General features: G+C 37.0%; 2 protein-coding genes, 4 non-coding genes and 1 pseudogene across 12 annotated transcripts; 2 read left to right on the plus strand and 5 right to left on the minus strand.

The window, feature by feature from the left end:
* Positions 1–15: 15 nt before the first annotated feature.
* Positions 16–213, minus strand: LOC113284659. Its single transcript, XR_003328299.1, has one exon. It is a non-coding gene; the product is annotated as a U2 spliceosomal RNA (small nuclear RNA).
* A 2,636-nt stretch (positions 214–2,849) lies between these two features.
* Positions 2,850–3,013, minus strand: LOC113284843. Its single transcript, XR_003328407.1, has one exon. It is a non-coding gene; the product is annotated as a U1 spliceosomal RNA (small nuclear RNA).
* Positions 3,011–7,904, plus strand: LOC113282993. 7 transcript variants are annotated; one of them, XM_026532112.1, is made up of 6 exons: positions 3,011–3,385; positions 5,763–6,114; positions 6,383–6,488; positions 6,666–6,708; positions 6,824–6,900; positions 7,237–7,904. In XM_026532112.1, exons 2-5 carry the CDS (start codon positions 5,984–5,986, stop codon positions 6,880–6,882), a joined length of 339 nt encoding a protein of 112 aa, XP_026387897.1. In that variant the 5' UTR covers positions 3,011–3,385; positions 5,763–5,983; the 3' UTR covers positions 6,883–6,900; positions 7,237–7,904. The 7 variants fall into 7 exon arrangements, 3 of the variants coding, with proteins under 3 accessions (XP_026387897.1, XP_026387898.1, XP_026387896.1); XR_003327279.1 differs by having other exon boundaries at positions 3,012–3,385; positions 6,824–7,116; positions 7,237–7,586; XM_026532113.1 differs by having other exon boundaries at positions 3,012–3,385; positions 6,669–6,708.
* A 485-nt stretch (positions 7,905–8,389) lies between these two features.
* LOC113285088 lies at positions 8,390–8,587 on the minus strand. Its single transcript, XR_003328587.1, has one exon. It is a non-coding gene; the product is annotated as a U2 spliceosomal RNA (small nuclear RNA).
* Positions 8,588–8,980: 393 nt separating this feature from the next.
* On the minus strand, positions 8,981–9,123 carry LOC113284706 (annotated as a pseudogene).
* Positions 9,124–9,551: 428 nt separating this feature from the next.
* LOC113284720 lies at positions 9,552–9,672 on the minus strand. The gene has a single exon (XR_003328344.1). It is a non-coding gene; the product is annotated as a U5 spliceosomal RNA (small nuclear RNA).
* A 10,849-nt stretch (positions 9,673–20,521) lies between these two features.
* On the plus strand, positions 20,522–21,646 carry LOC113279756. The gene has a single exon (XM_026528425.1). The coding sequence runs from the start codon at positions 20,522–20,524 to the stop codon at positions 21,644–21,646; it is 1,125 nt and encodes a 374-aa protein (XP_026384210.1).
* The last annotated feature ends 903 nt before the right edge of the window (positions 21,647–22,549 follow it).

Here is a 22,549-nt window from a genome sequence, read left to right on the forward strand (position 1 = left end):
TTTCATTAGTTTTGGTGGGGGTGCGCCAGGCCTTTGCAGTAGTGCAACACAAGGGCGACGCGTGAGAACCCCAGCAGCAAGCTGCTGTGATGGGAACTCCCCCATGAAAAAAATTAATTTAATATCGTGTGAGCCGATGGCTCACATATCAGATATTAAACTGATAAGAACAGATACTACACTTGATCTTAGCCAAAAGGCCGAGAAAGGTATGCTTGTTCTCAGTTTGAGCTTCTGTTTTTATACCGTCTCTTTTCCATTCCGCTGCTCTGGACTAGTCCATGTGGGACCTTATCTCGATCTCCATGGGACTGATACGAGTCCAGTTTATTTGGAGCACAATAATTCGCCTGATGCATGAGATTAAAGCTTGATGGAGTGGCATTTAATCATCGTTAAGTGATGATTTTAGTATTTAATAATTGGCTTGATGGTTGCAAAGATATTTTCGAAGCAATGCATCAACTAGTTACGACACCTTCAGCTTTGAACATCATGGAACTATTACTTGTTACTTCCACTGACAGAAATATAGTAAGCTACTGTATAGCTTACTGCTAGGCCCTTTGGCCTCTACAAAATCTAAGAAACTGCATCTTGGTCTGTAATGTGTTCCTTGAGCAACACCAGGAGATGTGGTCAGGAAAGATATTTGCGGCATAATGCAATTTAAATAAGAATTACTCTAGTTTGCGGTTTTGTTTTGCTCGGAAAGAAGAGAGACAGCCATTGTTTGGTGATAAAAATTATGAATGAAAAGTAGTAGTGAACATGGTTATACAATTAGATTGTTGTATTGTATGTTTGAGATCGAAGAATCAATGTATTACTGCGACTTAACTGAAGGCAGACATTGCTTTTCTAAATAACCCATGAACAGAGAAAGAAAAAACAAAAGCTAGATTGTACCACTTGAAACAAGTTTTCTGAATAAGGAAAACTTGTACTATGTGAATTAGACCTACCTCTCTTGAACCACTTCTGCACCAGACATATTCATCTACTGCCATAGCTTGTGCAAAGCTGGATGTTACATAGCTTTATTAATTGCTTGAACTGTTTTCAGTGTCTTGAGCCGTTATGTATCTCCGTTTTTTTCTTATTTGTTTGTGAATGCAGTTAGACGGTTCCCGAGCATCATGTAAGGTACTGAACAACAGTCTTTTTGATGTACCTCTGCAGTGATTACTGTTTGTTTGATTTCAGATTGATTTTCTATTAGTTATTTGGAAGAGTGGTCTCAGGATCGAATCCCTCCTCCTTTTGATTGTGCATATATATTATTATATATATAACATTAGTCCGGGAGCGGGGCTTTGAGGGTCTTGGGAGGTCTCTTGAATTTGGAAAGTATTTTTGTTGTGTTTAAAAGAATTTTTCAAACCGTTTTACTGCACTTAATTTTAATTGCGCTAATTATGGCATGATTTATTTGCCCGTTTTTTGACTGTTTCGAATGGAATTTTAATTGCAGCAATTAATCCAATTTATTCTCCATTATTCTGCATTGACTGCCTGGTTATAAAAACAGTTTTGAGAACATAAAGAAGATACAAGTTTCTACACTATTGTTTTTCTGAGAATCAAGAGACCAAAAATACTTAGCAAAATAGAGAGAGTAAAAGTGATCAATTTCTCATTGTGTGCGTGAGAGATCGAAAGAGTGTTTTTTTCTCGGCTGTTCTATCCTGGGGGCGTTGTGGCGGAAAAGAACTGCTTGCACAAAATTCAAGGCAGAGCCACGAAACGTCCTAAAGAGAGCGACCTGGTCGTGACTCAGCCGTCAGTTTGTTTCGTGTCTTAATCTCTGTTTTGCAGGTGTGAAATCGGCAATTGTTCCAACAGTACACGTCTGCCTTAGAAAATAGAGTTTCCTAGGAACAAATTTGGGCAGAGACGAGTTTATGGGCATGAGTGTATTTTCAAATTTGCCTTCCTAGTAAAGGTTTGCTAATTTCACTGCAAAAACAGCCTTAGCTAAGTACTCTCTAGCAAACTACCAGGCACTTTAGTTTTGTTTCCAAACAATTTCTTGGTCAGTTTTGATTATTTATAAGTTCTGACATAATCCATTCTATGACAGTTGCAGAGGTTTCGTCCCCGCCAAAAACTTCAAGCATCAACTATATTAGCTAATGTTTTTAAGACCAAGTCTCGCCACCTTTGATATTGCTTCTGCTGAGACTAAGGTTATCTGATTCAACATGGAGGAGCAGATCCATAAAGTTTCTTTGAACGTTTTTAGCACTATCAATAAGAGGACGCGTGGAGTGTCATTAGTTCAGTTGCGTACTCGATGTTCAATTGCATAGTATTGTTACCATCTTTCTTCTATTCACTGGAAATGATTAGTTCTAATTTTCATTAAAGGAATTTTGCTTTAGGTCGTACGCTGAGGAAAAATATCCATTGCAAATAGGAAAATTGAACATGGAGACTCAAGTAAATAGTGGTATATAAAGCTTAATGTGTTGACAACCATCGATGTCGTCGGTTTGCATGTTTTGAACCTGTAGAAACGCAATTTTTTTTATTTTGAGGATCATTCGGTTCTTCTTAAAGAAAGAGAAACCCTCCAAAAATAGGCAACTAATCATTCACCTCCAACTAATCTTTCTGGACTTGCTAACCAAAGGAGAAATAATAAGCTTCTGAAATGTACTCATTCTGCTTCTAGGTGAAGGAAAGGTTGCCTTCCTAGTGATTCTTCTCGAGGTAAGGAAAACCTAAAAAGGGGATTGAAATAGTATTCACTTTGATTCATTCTCGTATATTATGCTAATGGTAGAAGGAACACAAGTATCCAGAGCCTTCCATTGACCAGTAAGGTAATATTTGGTTTAGAATTGGCAGGGGCCGCGCGGACGCGTTCCCCCTCGGGAACAAATTATGACGTAGACTCTCCCTCATTGGGGAGATCTTAGGCGAGCACCCATCCTTAGTGTGCAATGGAGGTCGCTAACCTAGGCCATGGACCTTCTTGATCATCCATAGACCCCGTCCAGGTAAGTATGTTTTCCCATTCCCATGTCTCATCTACTTATACTCGCTCGTTCCTTGTCTCTTGAATGAACACAAGCAGTGTGGGACTAATCGTTTTGCGGAGAGAAACATTATCAGGTTTTATCTATATGGGAGGAAAATAAACACCGAGATGTTACACCGTTCAGCACCAGTGGTCTTGTGGCTTTTCTTCTTCTTCTTCTGCTCATTTTTTTCTTTTCTCTAATGCTCGGAAACCTACATCAACTATTCCTAAACATGACGGTATAATATACGATCAAAATCAACCAAGGAACTCCAGCTCAAGCCAACGTAAGACTAGTAATCGATCTTGGTGGAAAATTATTTGCATCATCATCTCGGATTCACTTGCATATTTAAGGTACGATCAATTCGAACCCCAATTCTTTACTCCTCTCTTTTAATCAGGCTCTCTGGTATTCGATTATGTAAGTTTGATTTTTTTTTTCTTTATTGGGTCTGTAATAAATCAAGGGTTTAGGGTTTATCTTTGTCTTCAATTTTTGTTTGTGATGAATTCATCAAATGAAATTCTTGATTTGAAGTCATGATATTGGTATTTAACTAGGTATAATTTGTCCCTCCCATGAAATCTAGAAGCGGTAACTATTGACACCCAGATAATCCATCACCTCTATATCTATTGTCTTCTTCATCACTAGGGTTTTGATGCTTCTCATGGGTCTAAAAGGACTGACCATTAAATTGGAGCACTTGTTCATTTCTACTTCAACAAGCTCTTAAGTTACTGAATTGTATGTTGAATCTCATTTTATTATGCAGTTTACTTGAATTTAAATCTATTTTTTGATTTTGTCATCCAAATCGTCATCATTAACTGTATTGAAATGTTTCCGTCTGGATATTTCAGTTGGATATGTAAGATATTGTCTATAGATGAGTAATTGAGATGCCTTTACTCTCTACTCTATCTCCTTGATGCTCCTAGATTCATTAAATAAATGGTAGTAGTTTAGGAATCATTAATTGGAGCTATTGGGCACTAACTATCTGACTGAGGGATAGAATATCTCAAGTATGAGGATGTTGCTAAGATAATTTTTGGTCTGTTCAAAAGTAATTTTGGGCAGGGCCTGCCATTTTCTATGTTATGTAGGTATATTTTACTATCAACCAGATCAAATTGTGTATTGACTGCTACCCGAGTGTAAATTACTTAAGACTTTGTACACAATGTTGTGTGAAACCCGTTGGTTCTTTATGACTTTGCTTTATCAGAATCTAAGTCTACCGTGCATATTAACACCGCCAAACGTGTTTCTTTCGGTATGTCACAGCATTAGTTTCATCAAATTCTAGGGGCATTTTGTAATGAGTGCACTGTCCTCTCTTCAGGCAATGACAGTGACGCTATAAGCTACTCTTAAAATGATTTTTGTTCTTGAACTTAATGCGGCTGCCAAGATTTAGCATAGATAAGTTTTTCCTGTCCCACCACTTCCTAAGACGAAAACCACTCCCCTGTTTTACCTTTTATGTACCGCCTCTGTTACTGCCTCGAGCACCTTTCTTTGCTCGATGTTCAATCCCTTGTGCAGCCATAGAAAAACCTCAAAAGTGGAGGTTTGTAGTGCCATATAGCTCTTGACTGATGAGCATGTTTTCTTTTTGAGTTGTTCATCTTCGATCTCAAAATCTTCACTGTCTGATACAGTTTTTTGTCCATGTTTAATATCATCAGATAGGAGTCTCCACTACCGGTTCCATAGTTCTTCTGCATTTGTTATTTCGCAAAATAGTAACAACGCAGTAAGCATTTTAGTAATAACTTACTGGATGGGCAAGTAACTGTCTCTTCCATAGCCTCATGCTATTCTCTGTCATCGTCCATTCTTTTGGAATTTTGGAAATGCAAAGTGGTGGGTTTGGTAGTTTTGCTGTAGTGTGCATGTGTATTTATAATGTTACAAAACGATGTGATATCCTAAATCTAAAGCTAAAAGGTTATGATTTGGAACAGGGGATATATCTTCATGGATTGTGCCGGTTAGAAAAAGAGTTACCTTGTTGACTTTTGGTAATAATATTGTTTAAGGTTACGTTTTTTCTTTTGCTTCCTTTGAGGGGGTTAAAAATCATCTGGAAAGATGTGACCTTTGTTACTTTGGCGACATTTCTGAGAGATCTAAGTAAAGCCACCACCAATAGGTGCGAAAATATATACAGATGTACCGTATCTTTTTTAAGCGGCTGTTAAATGCAAATGTATAATTTTTAAGCGACTGTTGAGGTTGTCTGTTCTGTCTGGGGTTGCCTGTTGGATTTTGTCTTATATGAATAGCCAATCAGGATAGTTAGTGCTGACATGGCTTCACCAAAATCTAGAATGATTGCGGTGTCGACATGTGGCGACTTGGGAGTGTGTGAAATCCATATAAAGTGATGGGAAATTGTTGTCATGTCAAATGCTGAATATGCTTACCAGATTATAGCGATCAATGGTGATATCTCCGTTAATTCCATTTATGATTTTACCTGCAACAAAGACAACAGAATCAGCTGTCTATAAAATAGTTAACAATTGTAGTTCAAGTTATGCTTCTATCACAGCTTAGTATTAAAGTTAAAATAGAAGTTCAATGTCTTAATTTTTTTCTCATCATCAGTGCTCGTTAATTATGCTTTACAGATTTTTTGTACAGCACATAGTTCTTAAATCCTGAGTTTTTTTGTGTACATTTGTGCAATTTGATGACCTTTTTCGCTTTCTTGTTTAGGTTATTAGTTATTAGGTTTCATGGAGGGGAGTGAGAATTTATTAAAAGCTATCTCCGAAGACGATAGTCTAGAAGATTATCAAGATGCTGACATGCTTGATTCAGAGACTTTGGAAGAAGGGGAGTGTAGGATACAAATTGGTAGTTTGCAGTTGACTGAAACTAGTAAGTCTGTGGAAGGAGAGTACACGGGGAAGATTGGAGACTTAGGATTGACATAAATGGGAAGCAGGGGTGACGTTACAATAAATCAAGCATCTAATACAAACAAGAAGAAGAAGAATAAAAACAAGAAGAAGAAGACTAAAAGCAAGAAGACTGGTCCTGCCCCAGCTATCAAAAACATGAATAAGTAAGCTTACCATCAATTCTTACCATTTTTCTTTTTTTTAGTAAGATAAATTGTCTAGCTGACAAAGAAAAGAATACATGACGAAAAGGAAATAGATTTGTCTTCTGGTTAGAGAAGAAGTTGGTTGTTCTTATTTGACTAAATTGATTTCTCTAATTTTACCTGTTCTATGTAAGGTGTTTACCTGTTCTATGTAAGGTGTGGGATTATTTAATTTCGTACAATACTGACTTAGTTCTTATTAGGTTTGGTTTTTCTGTGTCTGTAGGTTCGTTATTGATACTTGTAAACGCTTGAAGGAGAGAAAAACTTATCTGGTTTGGAATGCTGTGGGTGTTCTTGGTGTCTCTGCTCTGAGCGATATTGTCAACGAGGTGAGATGTTTTTTCTCTTTCACATATTGTGCAAGTGAATTGTGACCATGATGTTCTTTTTTGAGTGAATTTCCAGGAATAAAACTATTAAAGTGACACTTTTCGCAGTGTGTGTATTGTCCAGCTTGTAACCCCACAATTACTCATCGAGTTAAAACTGTATTTTACTCTCGTTAGCAGGTTTGTACACAGATCCAAGGAATGAGTGGTTTCGAACATGGTACGTCTATGTCTGTAATTGAGCTGAACGCTCTAAAGTTGTTTTAAGTCTATGTGTTGTGTCAATGTTGGTTTCTGATCCAGTGACTCATTTTTGGTGTTATTATCAACTGTAGACTACCATTGGAAAGTTTGCAGTAAGAGTGAAGATTTGTTTCCAATAGCTGCAAACTAGAGAATCGCAGCTATCTAGGTAAATTGGTAAACTGGAGTTTCACCACATTTTCGACATGTAAGCTTAGACATGCAAGTTGAACATTATGTTGAAAAGAAACCGTGGAACAAGAAGGAACACAAAGAAATGCAAATGTAAAAATAAGACCTTACTAGTTATGCAAAATCCTAGAGTTACTCCCAAGAATGAAAGTAAAGAACTAAAGAAGGAAGAATCTTGCATATCAACTCACCTGTATGTGCTACTTTCTGTTGGATAATCTTTTTTTACTTTAATATCCTGAAAACAAACTTACTTGTCATTATTCTTTCAGAATTTTCTTGGAATTTGTAAATAGAAATTTTAAACTTGCAGGTGGATGCAATTCAGGCATGTGGAGGACAGATGACTGCTGATGGAAAGCGTCATCGCTATGGTGGTGGCATATTATGGGGCATTCTGAAGAAACGTGACCCTAATGCTTACAAAGAGATCATGGTCAAGGGCAAGGAAATTGAGGTTTGACTAAATATTTTTGCGTTACATATTTCTTTCTCCAGGCTCTTACTCAGCTGATACGTGTAAAGAATGCAATTTTAATTTTGTTGATATGATTCTTCCTTAGGATATCTGTTGTAGTTTCCTCTGAAAAAATTATGTTTCTCTAACAGAAGAGAAAAAAGTGAGTCTCTCTAGCAGAAGCATGTTTTTTTTTAATGCCGCAAGTTTGACACACTCGGAGACTAGGAACAATGGCAGCTTCTGATAATGTTTTTTTGAATGCCACAATTTTGAACACTCAGCATTAATACCTTCCAGTGTAAAACATTTTGATCACGTATATACATGTGTGGAAGGAGTTCAATTTTGTGCACACTCCTCTGAAGAGTGTATATTTGACATGTTCATTTGATTGGTTGATTACTTGACAAATCGATCATTTTCACTGAACTCAACCACACAAATCTCTACAAGCTAGGTAATGCAATTTTAGCCCTGAAAAGGACTATGCAGTAAGAATACACTTCCAATCAAAGGATAGCTTGATTAAACAGCATGACTGGATAGATAGAGATCAACCAAACATAGCCTTAGATTCTTAGCAGGGTCGTGAAACTGAGTTTGTGCAATAGCAAGACTAGCCATGCATGTAGCATGTACATAAGTAACCCACCAACTCGGTCAGTCTGCAAATGTGAGCTCGTTTCAGATCTTGTGACAGTTGGATCTGATTCTGACGGCCAGGGACACCAGTTTCTTCGACCTTTTGGTGCACATTTGGTTATGCAGCTACAGGTAATATCTTAAGTGGGCTTGCAAAAACTTACGGAGGAGTCGCTGGTGTTGAACGCTCACCTGCTATTTCTTTAGTTCCACGATTTGTGGTTGCATTTTGATTCTCCAGATACAAGAAGAAGTTGGCAACGACAAACATACATGGTATTACTGCCAAGTTGAGATGTTTGCATTTTGGGGTTCCTGAGCCATAACAGGTGAAGCATGAACTCGATGTTTTCATTAGTTTTGGTGGGGGTGCGCCAGGCCTTTGCAGTAGTGCAACGCAAGGGCGACGCGTGAGATCCCCAGCAGCAAGCTGCTGTGATGGGAACTCCCCCATGAAAAAAATTAATTTAATATCGTGTGAGCCGATGGCTCACATATCAGATATTAAACTGATAAGAACAGATACTACACTTGATCTTAGCCAAAAGGCCGAGAAAGGTATGCTTGTTCTCCATTTGAGCTTCTGTTTTTATATTGTCTTGTTTCAATTCCTCTACTCTGGCCTAGTCCGTGTGGGACTAAATCTTGATTTCGATGCCTTAGTAGTCCTTGGACAAGTTAAGTTTAATTGGGAACTGAGATGAATCCATGGGCATGGTTAGGTCCAATTTATTTGGAGCACAATAATTGGCTTGATGTAGGTAAGTGCAGATCATGAGATCAAAGCTTAATAGGGCGGAAATTATTTACTGTGGAGTTAGTCTGATGTTCTAGCTTCAGGTGCAGGTCAATAAATAAGAGCTCATTTTTTCGTTGGCCTATCCTTGCAGAACGATTAGTCCTAAGTGTGTTTACATTCTTGCAGGAAGATTAGTATGAAGTATTCTATGGATTTAACCCTTGATTAGAAAGGGCCATTCCAGAAATTTCCAGCTGGCTTGGGAGATCTAAGGTCGAGGCAGGAATTTGGAAATAGCTTTTAACTGGCAACTGACACGTAGTACGTCATTAGCAGCGTCATTTCCCAGGCGTAAAGATGTTACGGAGTAATGCATCAACTAATTATAATCATATGACAGATTTGAATCATGGGACTAAGGGAAATTTTGTTACTTATGTTAACAGAAACATACTAGGCCCCCTAATAAATCTAAGAAACTGCAGTTGGTCTGGAGTGAGTTACTAAGAATTGTTTCCAAAGAATAAGGAAATACCCTAGCATTTTCCTTGAGCAACCCAAGAGACGAGGTCAGGAAGCACTTTATATAAAAGAAGATATTTGTAGCAGGAAGCACTTTACATAAAAGTTGCTCGAGTAGGAGTGAATATGGGCACAAAAACAAACTGATTAAAATAGGAGTGATGTTTGCCTGCCATCTAAACCGAACATTCTCCTTCGATGGGATCTGTCAAAGGACATGCCTTCAACAAAACAAGGGGTAAGCTTTGGTTTTGAAAATTGTTGGGTTCCCCTTAAAAAAGAGAAACCCTCCAAAAATAGGCGTATGCCGCTTATAAACGGCAAGCACACGGTATTCTTTAGTAAAAGGCGAAAGAATAGTTCGCTTTGTGCTTACCGCACGGCTGCGTGATTCATTTGGGAGAGTGAGGTGCTAGTTTTATACAGAGCAATTTGAGCATAGTGGTGCTTCCTGACCTGTGTGGGACTAATAGTCCAAGTTTCTTGCTATACTTCAAACACTGTGCTAGTATGAATGTAGTAAGTTCCTATCATGTACCATGCATCCAAGAACCTCCAACATTGTTTAGACTTTTTGATTCTTTTATTAGATTCATTGGATCCTTCTCAATCCTCCTTTTTTTACTAGCAACAATGGCCTAACTACTTGTCGTCATGCCACAACATTCATACTTCTTTGGATTTAATAGGAGCCACACATTTTACCAGTAGGATTTTGGCATATGGAACTAAATGATAAGCTTTCGACAAATTAGCAATTGAGAATAAAGGATCGGTTGCATAACTTAGGTACAGTATAGTACATCAAAACAGCATCAGCAGTCAACAAAATGCTAAGAAATCCGTAGAAGAATTGGTCTTCTTCTACTGTGGAAAGTGTTCATGTTTCTTAATGACGCGGAATACCCGACTAAAACTATTAAAATCTCAAATGTTAAGCTAAAGGGCTATTTAAAGTTTGGTATCAATGTCCGACACCTAGTTGTGGTACCCAATATTTAAAGTATTAAGGGTTAGTACCTGGACTAATTGATCAAAAGTGTTAAAAATTGGTTTTCAAATCTCCATGATTTTGCAAATTCTATGTTTGTTTACTTAGTTCTCTTCTTTGTTTTAGTGATTTTATTTATATCTTTATGATTGACTTCAAATTAGATTGATTATTTTCATAAAATACCCTATGATTCTAATAGTTTGTTTTTATAAAAAGAATTTTTCATTTCTTTGTAAACATGAGGAGCTAATTTTCTTTTTATGTTTTGCAAAACTCAAGTAGTGTTTCATTGGTGATCCAGTTGTGGTTTTTGGAGCAGTGGTGTAGAGATATTCAATCTTCCTTTATTTCGGTGGTTATTCTTGCATCTGTCATGATGATTCAAATCTACAACAAGTGTAGGATTTCAAAAAACAGTGTTTTTTTTTGTATTATGCTCGTTAGTATATAGGATACACAAATCAGTGGGATTTGCTACCAACCATCAAATCAATTCGTATCAAAATTTGGGATTAATTTTTTCAACATAGGATCGAAATTGCAGAGTCAGAATGATGAAGGGTAAAGTTGGTAATTCGCCAAAGAAAAAAGCGCGATCTCCGAAATTTAGTGTATCTTCACAATTACCATACCAGCCTGAAGTTAACACCCTTTGAAGCTCTGTATGGGTATAAGCCTCCACAATTTAGTGTATCTTCTACCAATGCTGGAATCAATCTTGGTGCAGATGAGTATTTACAACAGAGATTGATCATGGGACAAATGCTGAAGGGGGTGCTTGAAGAAGATTAACACATGATGAAACAGCAGGCAGATAAGAAGAGAATTGAAAGGGAGATCAAAGAAGGTGATCGGGTGTATTTAAGGCTCCAGCCCTACAAACAGACATCAATGCAATTAAGGAAAAAACTGAAGCTTGCTGCCAAATTCTTTTTCCCTTATAAGGTACTTGAAAGGATTGAGAAGATGGCATACAAATTGCAACTTCCACCAGAGTCAAAGATTCATCCCACATTCCATGTCTCCCAGTTGAAGACCAAGCTAGGAGCAGGATTGCTACCCCAAACTACACTTCCCAAGTTGAACAAGGACAAGGAGATGAAGGTGAATCCTCTGCAAGTTTTGGACAGCAGGAAAGTTAAGAAGGGTAACCAAAACATCCCCCAAGAGTTAGTGCAATAGGAGAATTTATCATCTCAAGATGCTACTTGGGAAGACAAGGACTTCATGACACACCAGTTTCCAAAGCTAATCCTTGAGGTCAAGGATTTGGAAGAGTAGAAGGTATTGTCAGGACCCAAGTTTAGTTATTTTTTAAATTATGCTTGAGAATAGTTGTTAAGGGCTGACCACAGAAAGATTATAAGTGATCTTAATAAACCATGGATTATTTTAGGTGATTTCAATGCAGTACTTACTCAAGATGAGAAGGTGGGTGGTAGAGTCCCTAACAGAAATTCAATGTTAGAGTTTAATGATTGTCTAAATCAGTGTGAGTTATTGCAAGCTCCTAAAACTGGTTTACAATACTCATGGTATAATTGTCAACATGGAAGCAAGAGAATTTTATGCAATTTAGACAGAGTTGTGTTTAATCAAAAATGGTTGCAGTTGTATAGTGATTGGGGGTATAAGGTTGGCATGAGAATAGTATCTGATCATGCACCTTGTTAGGAGGATGTGCTAATATTCCAAAGCCAAAGAATACTCCAAGGAAGTTCCAAAAAATATGGCTCGGTCATCCATATTTTATGCAAGTTGTATCAAATTGTTGGTCTCAAAATGTGGTGGGGGATCTTGCTTTTCAGTTTATACACAAGTTAAAGGAGTTAAAAAAAAGTCCCCAATACATGGAACTGGGAAGTCTTTGGTAATGTCCAAGTAAAGATTAAGGAAGCTGCAGATAAAGTAAGTTTGGCAACTCAAATTTCAGATGCTAACCTATTTGATGAGGAGGCTCTTGCTAATTTATTTCAAGCCCATAATGAACATGCTAGTAGAGAAATTCAAGCTAATACTCTGATGAGGCAAAAAGCTAGAGTCAAGTGGATAAAAGAAGGTTCAGATAATACAAAATTTTTTCATACTAAAATGAAAATTAGAAATGCTAAAAACATGATTAGTGAGCTTGAATACAATGATGGTAATGTAATTGCAGACCAAGACAAAATAGTTGAAGCTTTGGTTAATCATTTTCAAAAGAAGTTTGAGTTCCAGCCTGTGAATGAAGCATAAAATTTGTTGGATGTTATACCAAAAATCATTACTGAAGAAGATCAGCAGAAATTAGATATAATCCCAGAAGAGGAGGAGATTAAAGCTGCTATTTTTGACATGGATCCAGAGAGTGCTCCTGGTCCTGATGGTTTTTCTGGTATCTTTTTTAGAAGATGTCGGGATATTATCAAAAATGACTTGGTAGCAGCCATCAAATTCTGTTGGAGGAGAAGATTTATACCAAAAGGGATGAACTCAAGTTTCTTATTCTTGTTGCCTAAGATACAATGAGCTAAAACTACAAATATATTCAGGCCAATTGGATTAAGTAATGTGGTTTTCAAGATCTTTACTAAGATAATTGATAGACGCATTTATGTGTCTAATATATCTCAATTGTATATAGTGTTAGTGCTCGATTCTATACTTATTTGGTTATTTTATTTATTTGTAGGTGTTTTTAGAAGAATAAGGATTTGCGGCGAAATTGGCTGAAAATGCGGCGTTTGGATCTCCGTTGATAGAGTGCCGGAAGCGTCCCAGAAGTGTACCGGAAGTACCCCAGAAATACCCCGGAGGAACCCCGAAAAAAGTGCGGAAAATGCCCCAGAGGACACTTTCTATACGAACCCTTGATTTTGGATAAGGGGTAACCTAATTACTAAGGGGCACCCATTTCAAGGCACATGCTAAAGGGACTCCCAGTTTGGTTAAGGGGACACCACATTCAAAGTTCAAATAATGGAATTTGGCGGGAAAACTAAAGTTCACGTCTGATAACTTGCTGTTGGATTTCTGGGCAGTTTTGAGGGAGATTAAATCCCTGAAATCAATTGGGCTAGGCCTGTTAAGACTAAACAGACCGTATGCAAGTGATTTTATCGATCAACTTGGGCTGGAATGGCTGGGAGAAGCGATCAAAGTCCAAACAGGATACGTATTGTTCTGTCCAGTTTCAAGGATTTGTATGAAAGATTTTGTGAGAGTTTTACGCTGGATAGTTACGTACTAGGTCCTTTTCAAGTCTTGATAAGAGTTTGGTGGAAAGTTTATAGCTAACAGACGCGTACGAATAGCTTTGAGCAGTATTTTCCGAGACTTTGGAAGAAAGAAAAAATAGAGATTCTATCGGGATTTCTTTGAGCTGTGAAGTATATAAGAGGTGGAGAGAAGTGAGAGAAGATTATCAAGAGTTAGGGGTCGATTGGGAGGCCAGCAGAGAGGCGCAGGAGGAGTTGCAGGAATTGTACTTGCTGCTGCTGCTGCCATTAACAAAGCTCGAAGAACACGAAGAACACACCTGCAAAGACAGTCGTTCTTTGAATAGTGGAAAGACTAGCGGTCGTGGGTCTTAAAAGAAGGCGTCAACATCAGTCTTATTTTCGCAGCATCAACAACAGTGGTATTTTATCGTTCTTTTCTGGACGTCGTCTGTGGGTCGCAGAATCACTGTTTTCATTCTTTTCACTCTTTTAATCAACTTTTTGAGCATCAAATATTTATTTTTAGAACATGATTATTATGAGTAGCTAAACCCCATTATTGTGATGATGGAGGAAACCATTCTTTATGCATGAGTAATTCTATTTAATTCTTTATGACTATTTGCACTATTATGAGTTGTTTTATGAGTTTTCTTGATTATTTGTGATTTTATCTGATGATGTATGCTTAGTCTAGGAACTCTTGATGCATCATGCTTATGATTTACATCTAATACTTTACAAAATCTAGTTTTGGCAAAGAAAAGAGTCGATATTTGTTATCATTATAAGCTATAATTGTCTAGAATTAATAGTTGATTCGCATGAGTATAAGAATTGGTGGAATCCTGAGTCCTAGTATCTCTTGATCCTGTGACAATTTTGTATATATTTTTTTGTTTTTAAATCTATTCAAGTCCGAGCAACGAATCCGTATTTACCGCAAAGTTAAGACTACAACAAAATGGCGCCGCCGACGCGGACTTGTATATAGATTTGTTTTTAGGTTAAATTTTTTTTATTATTTTTTATTATTTGTTCCTTTTTACGTTTCTTTTTGTGTCTTTGATTTATAGGTTCGAAGTGGAATACTAAGGACTTGGGAACAAAAAGCTTAAAGCTTAAAGCTAAAAGCTAAAAGAGAAGAAAAAAAAAAGACATAATTTTTTTTAGGATTTAATTTTTATTATTTTTTTTTTGTATAAAGCTTTTATTTATTTATTTTTTTTAGAATTTGTAAATAGGCTTTATTTTTCATAATTTTTGTAATTTTTGGACTTTTTATTTGGACTTTATTCTGGACTTTTGGACAATTATTTTTTATTTTTATTTTTTAACCCTACGGAAGGGTATTATAGGAAAAAAAATTATATAAACTGTGTGCAGGGAAGGACGACGATTACGATATCGTCTCGGCCCCTCGGGTTCGTACATGACATAGGAGTCGTGGCCCGAGTCGACTTCAGCGGTTCATCGCCCGTCTGGTACGGGAGGTAAGTCCAATCGAAACACCCGCGAATCTCCTGCAAGCGGGTTACTGTCTGCCTTAAGGTGATAATTGTTTGAGGACGAACCAGACTGTCTTTATTTTCCTAGTAAAGGGCAAGGCCTGGCCTAAAAAAGATAAGGGTTCGGATTTCATCACCGTTCCCTTCTTGCCCGCCTTAGGAAAACGAAACCTAACGCGAACCCAAGCTTAAAATTTGGAATAGAACGAGACCAATAGGGTAACGAGCTTAATAGGAAACTCGTTCGAAAAATATTGGTTGCTCTTTAAGCACATTTCAAAGTTCATGATGGTTTCTGTGAGTTGAATGCGTGACTGCGCCGCCTTGTGATAGCGGTGAGGCCTTGGGTATCAAAGCTCCATTGAGCTTCCCTCGCCTCGATTCAACTTACATTAGCTCGGATTGATTCCAGAGGGGTGTGCTCAAATTGTAACGAATTACTTTTCGAAGGAATAGAAGCTGGTCTAGAAAACAATCTAAGTGGAGCCATCATGCTTTTTGTTTGCTAGATTCTATAGGTTTGATTTGGTCGAGTCGGACTTGTTTGTGATTGCGTAGAATTCCCCTGCAATTAAGAATGTCTAACTGGTATGATAGAAGCCAATATAATGAATATCGACCTGAATTTGATTATGGGCATCATCAGTATTATGACCATAGTGAGAATAGTGAATGGGGACGCCAACCTTTTCAAGGTTATGGTTCATACCATGGTGAGCCCAATTACTATCCGCACGCGCATCAGTCATACGAGCAAGAAGATTATAATACTATTTCTTTGTCTTTAGAGGATACAATCAAACTATTGAAAAGTAGTCCTTATTATGATCCTTCAGTTCCTATTCCTTCTCTAGAAGAGACTCTCAGGAATTTAGCTGAGTCATCACGTAAGTTAGCTGAATCGACGTATAAATTAGATGAGGTGAATAATGTAGTTATGAATGAAAGAACTGCAACAACAACTGAATATGTAGAAGATATCCTCAATAGATTAACTCAAAACTTAGATTCTACACTAAGGGAACTTTCTTTGGAAGAGACCCTTGAGAGGATAGCTGAGTCGACACGTAGACTTGAGTTAGAGACGAACGAAAGTATTGCTCGAAATAACTTGAATTGCCAATATAGTGTATCCAATAATACCCTTGAGAATGAAGATACTTTTTCACATAATCAAGATAATGAGGTTATAATTGGTAACAATACTTATTTAGATAAGGTTCAATCATCTTCGTACTATTATGATGATGAGGATAGTAGTGATGAAGAATCTGAAATATGTAGGCATAGTAATCAGGAATCTAGTAATCCAATTGAGCTTTATAGTGATTATATTATTTCTACTTCAAATCCAAATAATTTTTATGATTATTCACCTATTCAAAAGGACGAGGATTTGATTAGGGATACCACCGTTTTAGACGATGTAGTTTTTCCTTTTGATTACGAAGCCGATAGTGGTTTAGAGGAACGGGTTCATTTCGAAAATACCGTTTTAGAGTCTAGCGACTTAGAAACAATAGTCTTGGAAGAAGAAGATAGACCCGTAGAGATGAGTAACGATGCACTACCTGATAATAACTTAGAAGAATCTCTTGAATATTTTAAGGACTCTGAAGATACGAAAATTCAAGAAATAATTAGAGGTCTATCTAGAAAAACTGAAAACTCTAAGTTTGGGGATGATTATCACTTCCCTAGTGCCTTACCTTTAACTCTCAGAAAGTCCCCGCACTTAGGACTTGACATCAATGCCTCAACCATTTTACAAGATTACTTTCATACTCGTTTTCCTGAACCTAGTGATGTCCATAAGGAAGTTCAGTTGTTAGAAACCCATCCTCTGGTTGATGAGGTTAGACCAGGCTATGATACTAAGATCGACTTTGTTTTCCCACCAAATATTTTTCAAACAATTGTGGGAACGTATAAATTTCAAATGTGTCAATTATTAAGTTATGAGACTAAACCTAATTACTTTAGGATATTAGAATCGACACATTTTCTTAAGAATGACCACTACTCTCACTGTGGTCAATTATGTAAGTCAAACCTGGTTGACTTAGAGGATCCTCAATTATTTAGGTTATTATTTTGTGCTTCTAAGTTCTTATTTAAGTATTTACAGACTCTAGGACCTAATAATTCGGATCTCAATTTTGAGGAGTTGCAGCCTAAAGAAATATATTTAGACCCTTTTATAGAACCTGAACCTGAACCACAATTAGATATAGATATCTTAATCAGGAAACTAGGTAAGGGCATGCTAGTCTTGTACATTTTCTTGGTTCACTGCAGTTTCCTTTTGTCAGCTCTTTTTGGTGTTAAAGACCCACAGTTATTCCGGCTACTGTTATACGGTTCGAGTTGAGTAATACTTTTCTTAGTCTGGCTGAAGACTTTAAACTTAGCACTTCTTGGGAGGTAACCCAATCTCATGCAACCAGGTAATATCCTTCCGTAACTCTTTCACTTCAAATGGTAACAGTTTCTCCTTGTTCATGCTTTTAATTTCATCTTTAGAACATTGAGGACAATGTTAGTTTTAAGTTTGGGGGTATGGGAGAAACTTTTTAGTTGCAGTATGAATAAATAAACTCCAGAGCCTAGAAATTTATGCTTATTTAGGATGGCACTAACCAATCTAAGTGGATGGAAGCATTTTGATCGTAGGAGTTGAGGAACCAATCTGATTAGATGGAAACATCTAGAAGAGTCTATTCATAAAAGCACAGAGCTCAGGTGTTAGAAATAACATGATAGTTTCACCATATCTCGTTGAGTCCTTTTCACTTCTATTTTTATTTTATTTTGTTTTTAAATTATGTTTCTCTAAGTGATTAGGTGGGGCTCACGATTCAAGTTGTTACCAATGCTAGGGTGAATTAGAGTGATTGAGATAAAAAAAAAAAAATGGTAGTTACCAAAAAGTTGAAAAAACAAGAAGAAAAAAAAAAGAAGAAAAAGTGAGAAAATATTGAGACCAGACCATTTGACCAAAAGGAATAAATTCAATAAAGTCGACCACTGGTACCCTTGTATATGCCAGTTGTGTTGACCTAGAGTTAGGTTATCGACCACTGGTTCCCTTGTATATGCCAGTGTGTTGATATTAGTCAGACTAATATCCCAATCCATTAGGATAGGTTCATTTTGGCGGAGGCCTTCAGACAGATATGGGAAACGCCGTTCACTTAGTAAACATCAAAACCATCTATGTTTTTCTATATCCATCTCTTAATATTTCCATGTGATTAGTTTGACTCCGAATATGATGTCCATAGTGCAACTATCTGAGTAGAGCTCTGTCACTTTATATGAATTTTAGTATGCTTGAGTGCAAACTCGTGTACAACAATTGGAATTTCGCATCAGGGTACTTCTTCCTGTAGTCAATAAGTATGCCAACCAAGGAGATTCTTTAGTGCCTTCCAAGGTTCGTTGTAGATAGCTAGGGTCTGGAGTATAAAGGTTTTGTGGGTATATCTCTAGTAAGCCCTCCCGAGACTATAACTCGGCCACTAGGGCCACCTAGGGGTTTAAAGGCTTATTGCATACGCTTAATGCAATCGACGATGCCTGCGACAATGAGTTAGGATTTTATTTTGTAGTTTTGATTTGCTCGAGGACTAGCAAATAATAAGTTTGGGGGTATTTGATAGACGCATTTATGTGTCTAATATATCTCAATTGTATATAGTGTTAGTGCTCGATTCTATACTTATTTGGTTATTTTATTTATTTGTAGGTGTTTTTAGAAGAATAAGGATTTGCGGCGAAATTGGCTGAAAATGCGGCGTTTGGATCTCCGTTGATAGAGTGCCGGAAGCGCCCCAGAAGTGTACCGGAAGTACCCCATAAATACCCCGGAGGAACCCCGAAAAAAGTGCGGAAAATGCCCCAGAGGACACTTTCTATACGGACCCTTGATTTTGGATAAGGGGTAACCTAATTACTAAGGGGCACCCATTTCAAGGCACATGCTAAAGGGACTCCCAGTCTGGTTAATGGGACACCACATTCAAAGTTCAAATAATGGAATTTGGCGGGAAAACTAAAGTTCACGTCTGATAACTTGTTGTTGGATTTCTGGGCAGTTTTGAGGGAGATTAAATCTCTGAAATCAATTGGGCTAGGCCTGTTAAGACTAAACAGACCGTATGCAGGTGATTTTATCGATCAACTTGGGCTGAAATGGCTGGGAGAAGCGATCAAAGTTCAAACATGATACGTATTGTTCTGTCCAGTTTCAAGGATTTGTATGAAAGATTTTGTGAGAGTTTTACGCTGGATAGTTACGTACTAGGTCCTTTTCAAGTCTTGATAAGAGTTTGGTGGAAAGTTTATAGCTAACAGACGCGTACGAATAGCTTTGAGCAGTATTTTCCGAGACTTTGGAAGAAAGAAAAATAGAGATTCTATCGGGATTTCTTTGAGCTGTGAAGTATATAAGAGGTGGAGAGAAGTGAGAGAAGATTATCAAGAGTTAGGGGTCGATTGGGAGGCCAGCAGAGAGGCGCAGGAGGAGTTGCAGGAATTGTACCTGCTGCTGCTGCTGCCATTAACAAAGCTCGAAGAACACGAAGAACACACCTACAAAGACAGTCGTTCTTTGAATAGTGGAAAGACTAGCGGACGTGGGTCTTAAAAGAAGGCGTCAACAGCAGTCTTATTTTCGCAGCATCAACAGCAGTGGTATTTTATCGTTCTTTTCTGGACGTCGTCTGTGGGTCGCAGAATCACTGTTTTCATTCTTTTCACTCTTTTAATCAACTTTTTGAGCATCAAATATTTATTTTTAGAACATGATTATTATGAGTAGCTAAACCCCATTACTGGGATGATGGAGGAAACCATTCTTTATGCATGAGTAATTCTATTTAATTCTTTATGACTATTTGCACTATTATGAGTTGTTTTATGAGTTTTCTTGATTATTTGTGATTTTATCTGATGATGTATGCTTAGTCTAGGAACTCTTGATGCATCATGCTTATGATTTACATCTAATACTTTACAAAATCTAGTTTTGGCAAAGAAAAGAGTCGATATTTGTTATCATTATAAGCTATAATTGTCTAGAATTAATAGTTGATTCGCATGAGTATAAGAATTGGTGAAATCCTGAGTCCTAGTATCTATTGATCCTGTGACAATTTTGTATATATTTTTTTGTTTTTAAATCTATTCAAGTCCGAGCAATGAATCCGTATTTACCGCAAATTTAAGACTACAACAATAATCACTAAAAGAATGAGTGGACTTAAGGAAAAATTAATATCACCTCAGCAGGCAGCCTATATCAAGGGAAGAAACATACGTGAGCAAGTTTTGCTTGCTTTTGAGTTGGTCAATGAGATGAAATTCAAAAGAAGGGGTGGAAATGTTGGAATTAAGCTAGATATTTCTCAGGCCTATGACTCAGTAAGTTGGGATTTTCTTATTAAAGTCCTTTTGAAATATGGTCTTTCTGAATCTTGGTGTGAGTGATTAATCATTCTTCTCAAATCAACAAGGATTTATGTGTTAGTTAATGGAGGCCCATGTGGATTTTTTTTCTGTGGGAAGAGGACTGAGACAGGGAGTTCCACTCTCTCCGATTCTCTTTGTTCTGATGGAGGATGTCTTAAGCATAAACATCTCTGCTTTGATGGAAAAGGGTGAGATGCAACCAATGGTTATGAAGAATGGAATTCATCCTACTCATCTGTTTTTTGCAGATGATGTATTCATCTTCTGTAATGGAGGTAAGAAGAGTCTAAAGAATTTGTTTAAATTACTAGATGAATATCAAGTTGTTTCTAGTCAGATCATTAACAAAAACAAAAGCAAGCTCTTTGTGGATGGTAATTCACATATCAGAAGAAAATTGATTAGTAACACGATACACATGGAAGTGGCCAAATTCCCTGGCAAATATTTTGGGGTATATCTTGCTCCAGGAAAAGTTACATCTGCAATGGTTTGGCATATAGTGGAAGTGCTTCAAAGCAAATTGGCAGCTTGGAAAGGTAATTTACTATCTTTTCATGATAGATTGGTGCTAGTTAAATCTGTTCTTAGTATCTTATCTATCTACAACATGTCCGTTTATAGACGACCTTCATCTGTAATTAAGGTCTGTGAAAAAATTATAAGGAATTTCTTATGGACTGGAGATGGAGATACAAGAAAATTCAAAACTCTTTCATGGAAAAAAGTTTGTACCCCTTATGAGGAAGGTGTTCTAGGTATTAAAAGACTAAAAGTAGTCAACCAATCATTGTTAATGAAGCTCATGTGGAGAATTTTGAATTCAGATGAAGAATGGGCTATGTTTTTATCTGCAAAATTTCAAGATAGATATGGTCAATGGACATCAAATTGGAAACAATCAACAATTTGGAAAGGACTGAAATGGGCATGGAATGCTTTAAAAGATGATATCAGATGGAAAATTGGTGATGTCTCTCATATTTCAGTTTGGTTTGATATTTGGTTGGGGGAAAATCCACTGATAAATGACATTGGTTATACGGATTTTATCAAGAACAATATTGGTTTGAAAGTGAATTCACTTTTATCTGAAGGTCATTGGAACATTCCAATTGAACTGCAACAATATATTTCCAATTATAAATTGCCTGCTGTTCATGGTGGTGTTGATATAAGATTATAGAATGCTGATAAAAATGGTAAATTCTCAACTCACTCTGCAGTTGAAAGAATAAGATCTCAAGAACTAGTTTTGTCATGGACAAATACATTTGGAAACATTTTCTTCATCCCAGTATTGCCAGCAATGTACGAAAGTTGCAAAAAGAAGTCTATGTAGATGATGCTATCATAGTGAAGAGGGGATTTGAAATGGCTTTAATCAGTCGTATTTGTTGTGCAGATCAAGATAATATGAATCATACTCTCTGGGAATGTGAGTTCGGTATTGCAGTTTGGGATTGGTTGACTATAGTTTTTGGATTTCCAAAGCCTAACTCATTTGCAGATGTTTGTCAGGTGGCAAAACACAAAGGTAAAATGGTAAAACAGATGTGGATGACAGCTACTTGTGCTACTATGAAAGACTTGTGGTTTCAAAGAAATGCCAGGCTTTTTGGTGTAATTAAACCTAATCTTAATAGGTTTAAAAGCAGAATCATTCAGCAAGTTCATGAGGGTAGTTACAGAATGACTGTAAGCAGATCTGGGCTCACTTATGAGAGCCAAATCATGTTTTTTTCAAAATTTAACATTCTTTTAGCTTTACATTTCTTGAGCTGTAATTTCTGTTTTTGTTCTTTGTAATTTCCTTGAGTCGGTCCTGTTTTAGTCTTGTGACTTTGTTTTTTCAATCAATAAAAAATGTGATTAAGCAAAAAAAAAGGGAGATCAACATAATTTAGAAGAGATATAAGCCTATGGAAATCAATACCATGGGTCATAACCTCTCTTTTTTTTTTTAAGTTAAAAACCAAGGAAGACATGCAAGATGTGTATAATAGGATCCATGGGTTATTAACTTCGTGTTGGTTTTCCTGCGTAAGTATGATAATTCGATACCGTTGGAAGATTACAAGTTCATTCA

The sequence above is a fragment of the Papaver somniferum genome, chromosome 5 (genome assembly GCF_003573695.1).
Source record: "Papaver somniferum cultivar HN1 chromosome 5, ASM357369v1, whole genome shotgun sequence".
Taxonomy (NCBI): domain Eukaryota; kingdom Viridiplantae; phylum Streptophyta; class Magnoliopsida; order Ranunculales; family Papaveraceae; genus Papaver; species Papaver somniferum.

Bases quoted from the DNA above. Each gene is read 5' to 3' on its own strand.
- LOC113282993 (XM_026532111.1), top strand. From the start codon at position 5,984: ATGGGAAGCAGGGGTGACGTTACAATAAATCAAGCATCTAATACAAAC. The intron at 6,115-6,382 runs GTAAGCTTACCA...CTGTGTCTGTAG, and splicing joins GCTATCAAAAACATGAATAA to GTTCGTTATTGATACTTGTA. The intron at 6,489-7,236 runs GTGAGATGTTTT...TTAAACTTGCAG, and splicing joins TGAGCGATATTGTCAACGAG to GTGGATGCAATTCAGGCATG.
- LOC113279756 (XM_026528425.1), top strand. From the start codon at position 20,522: ATGGAGGCCCATGTGGATTTTTTTTCTGTGGGAAGAGGACTGAGACAG.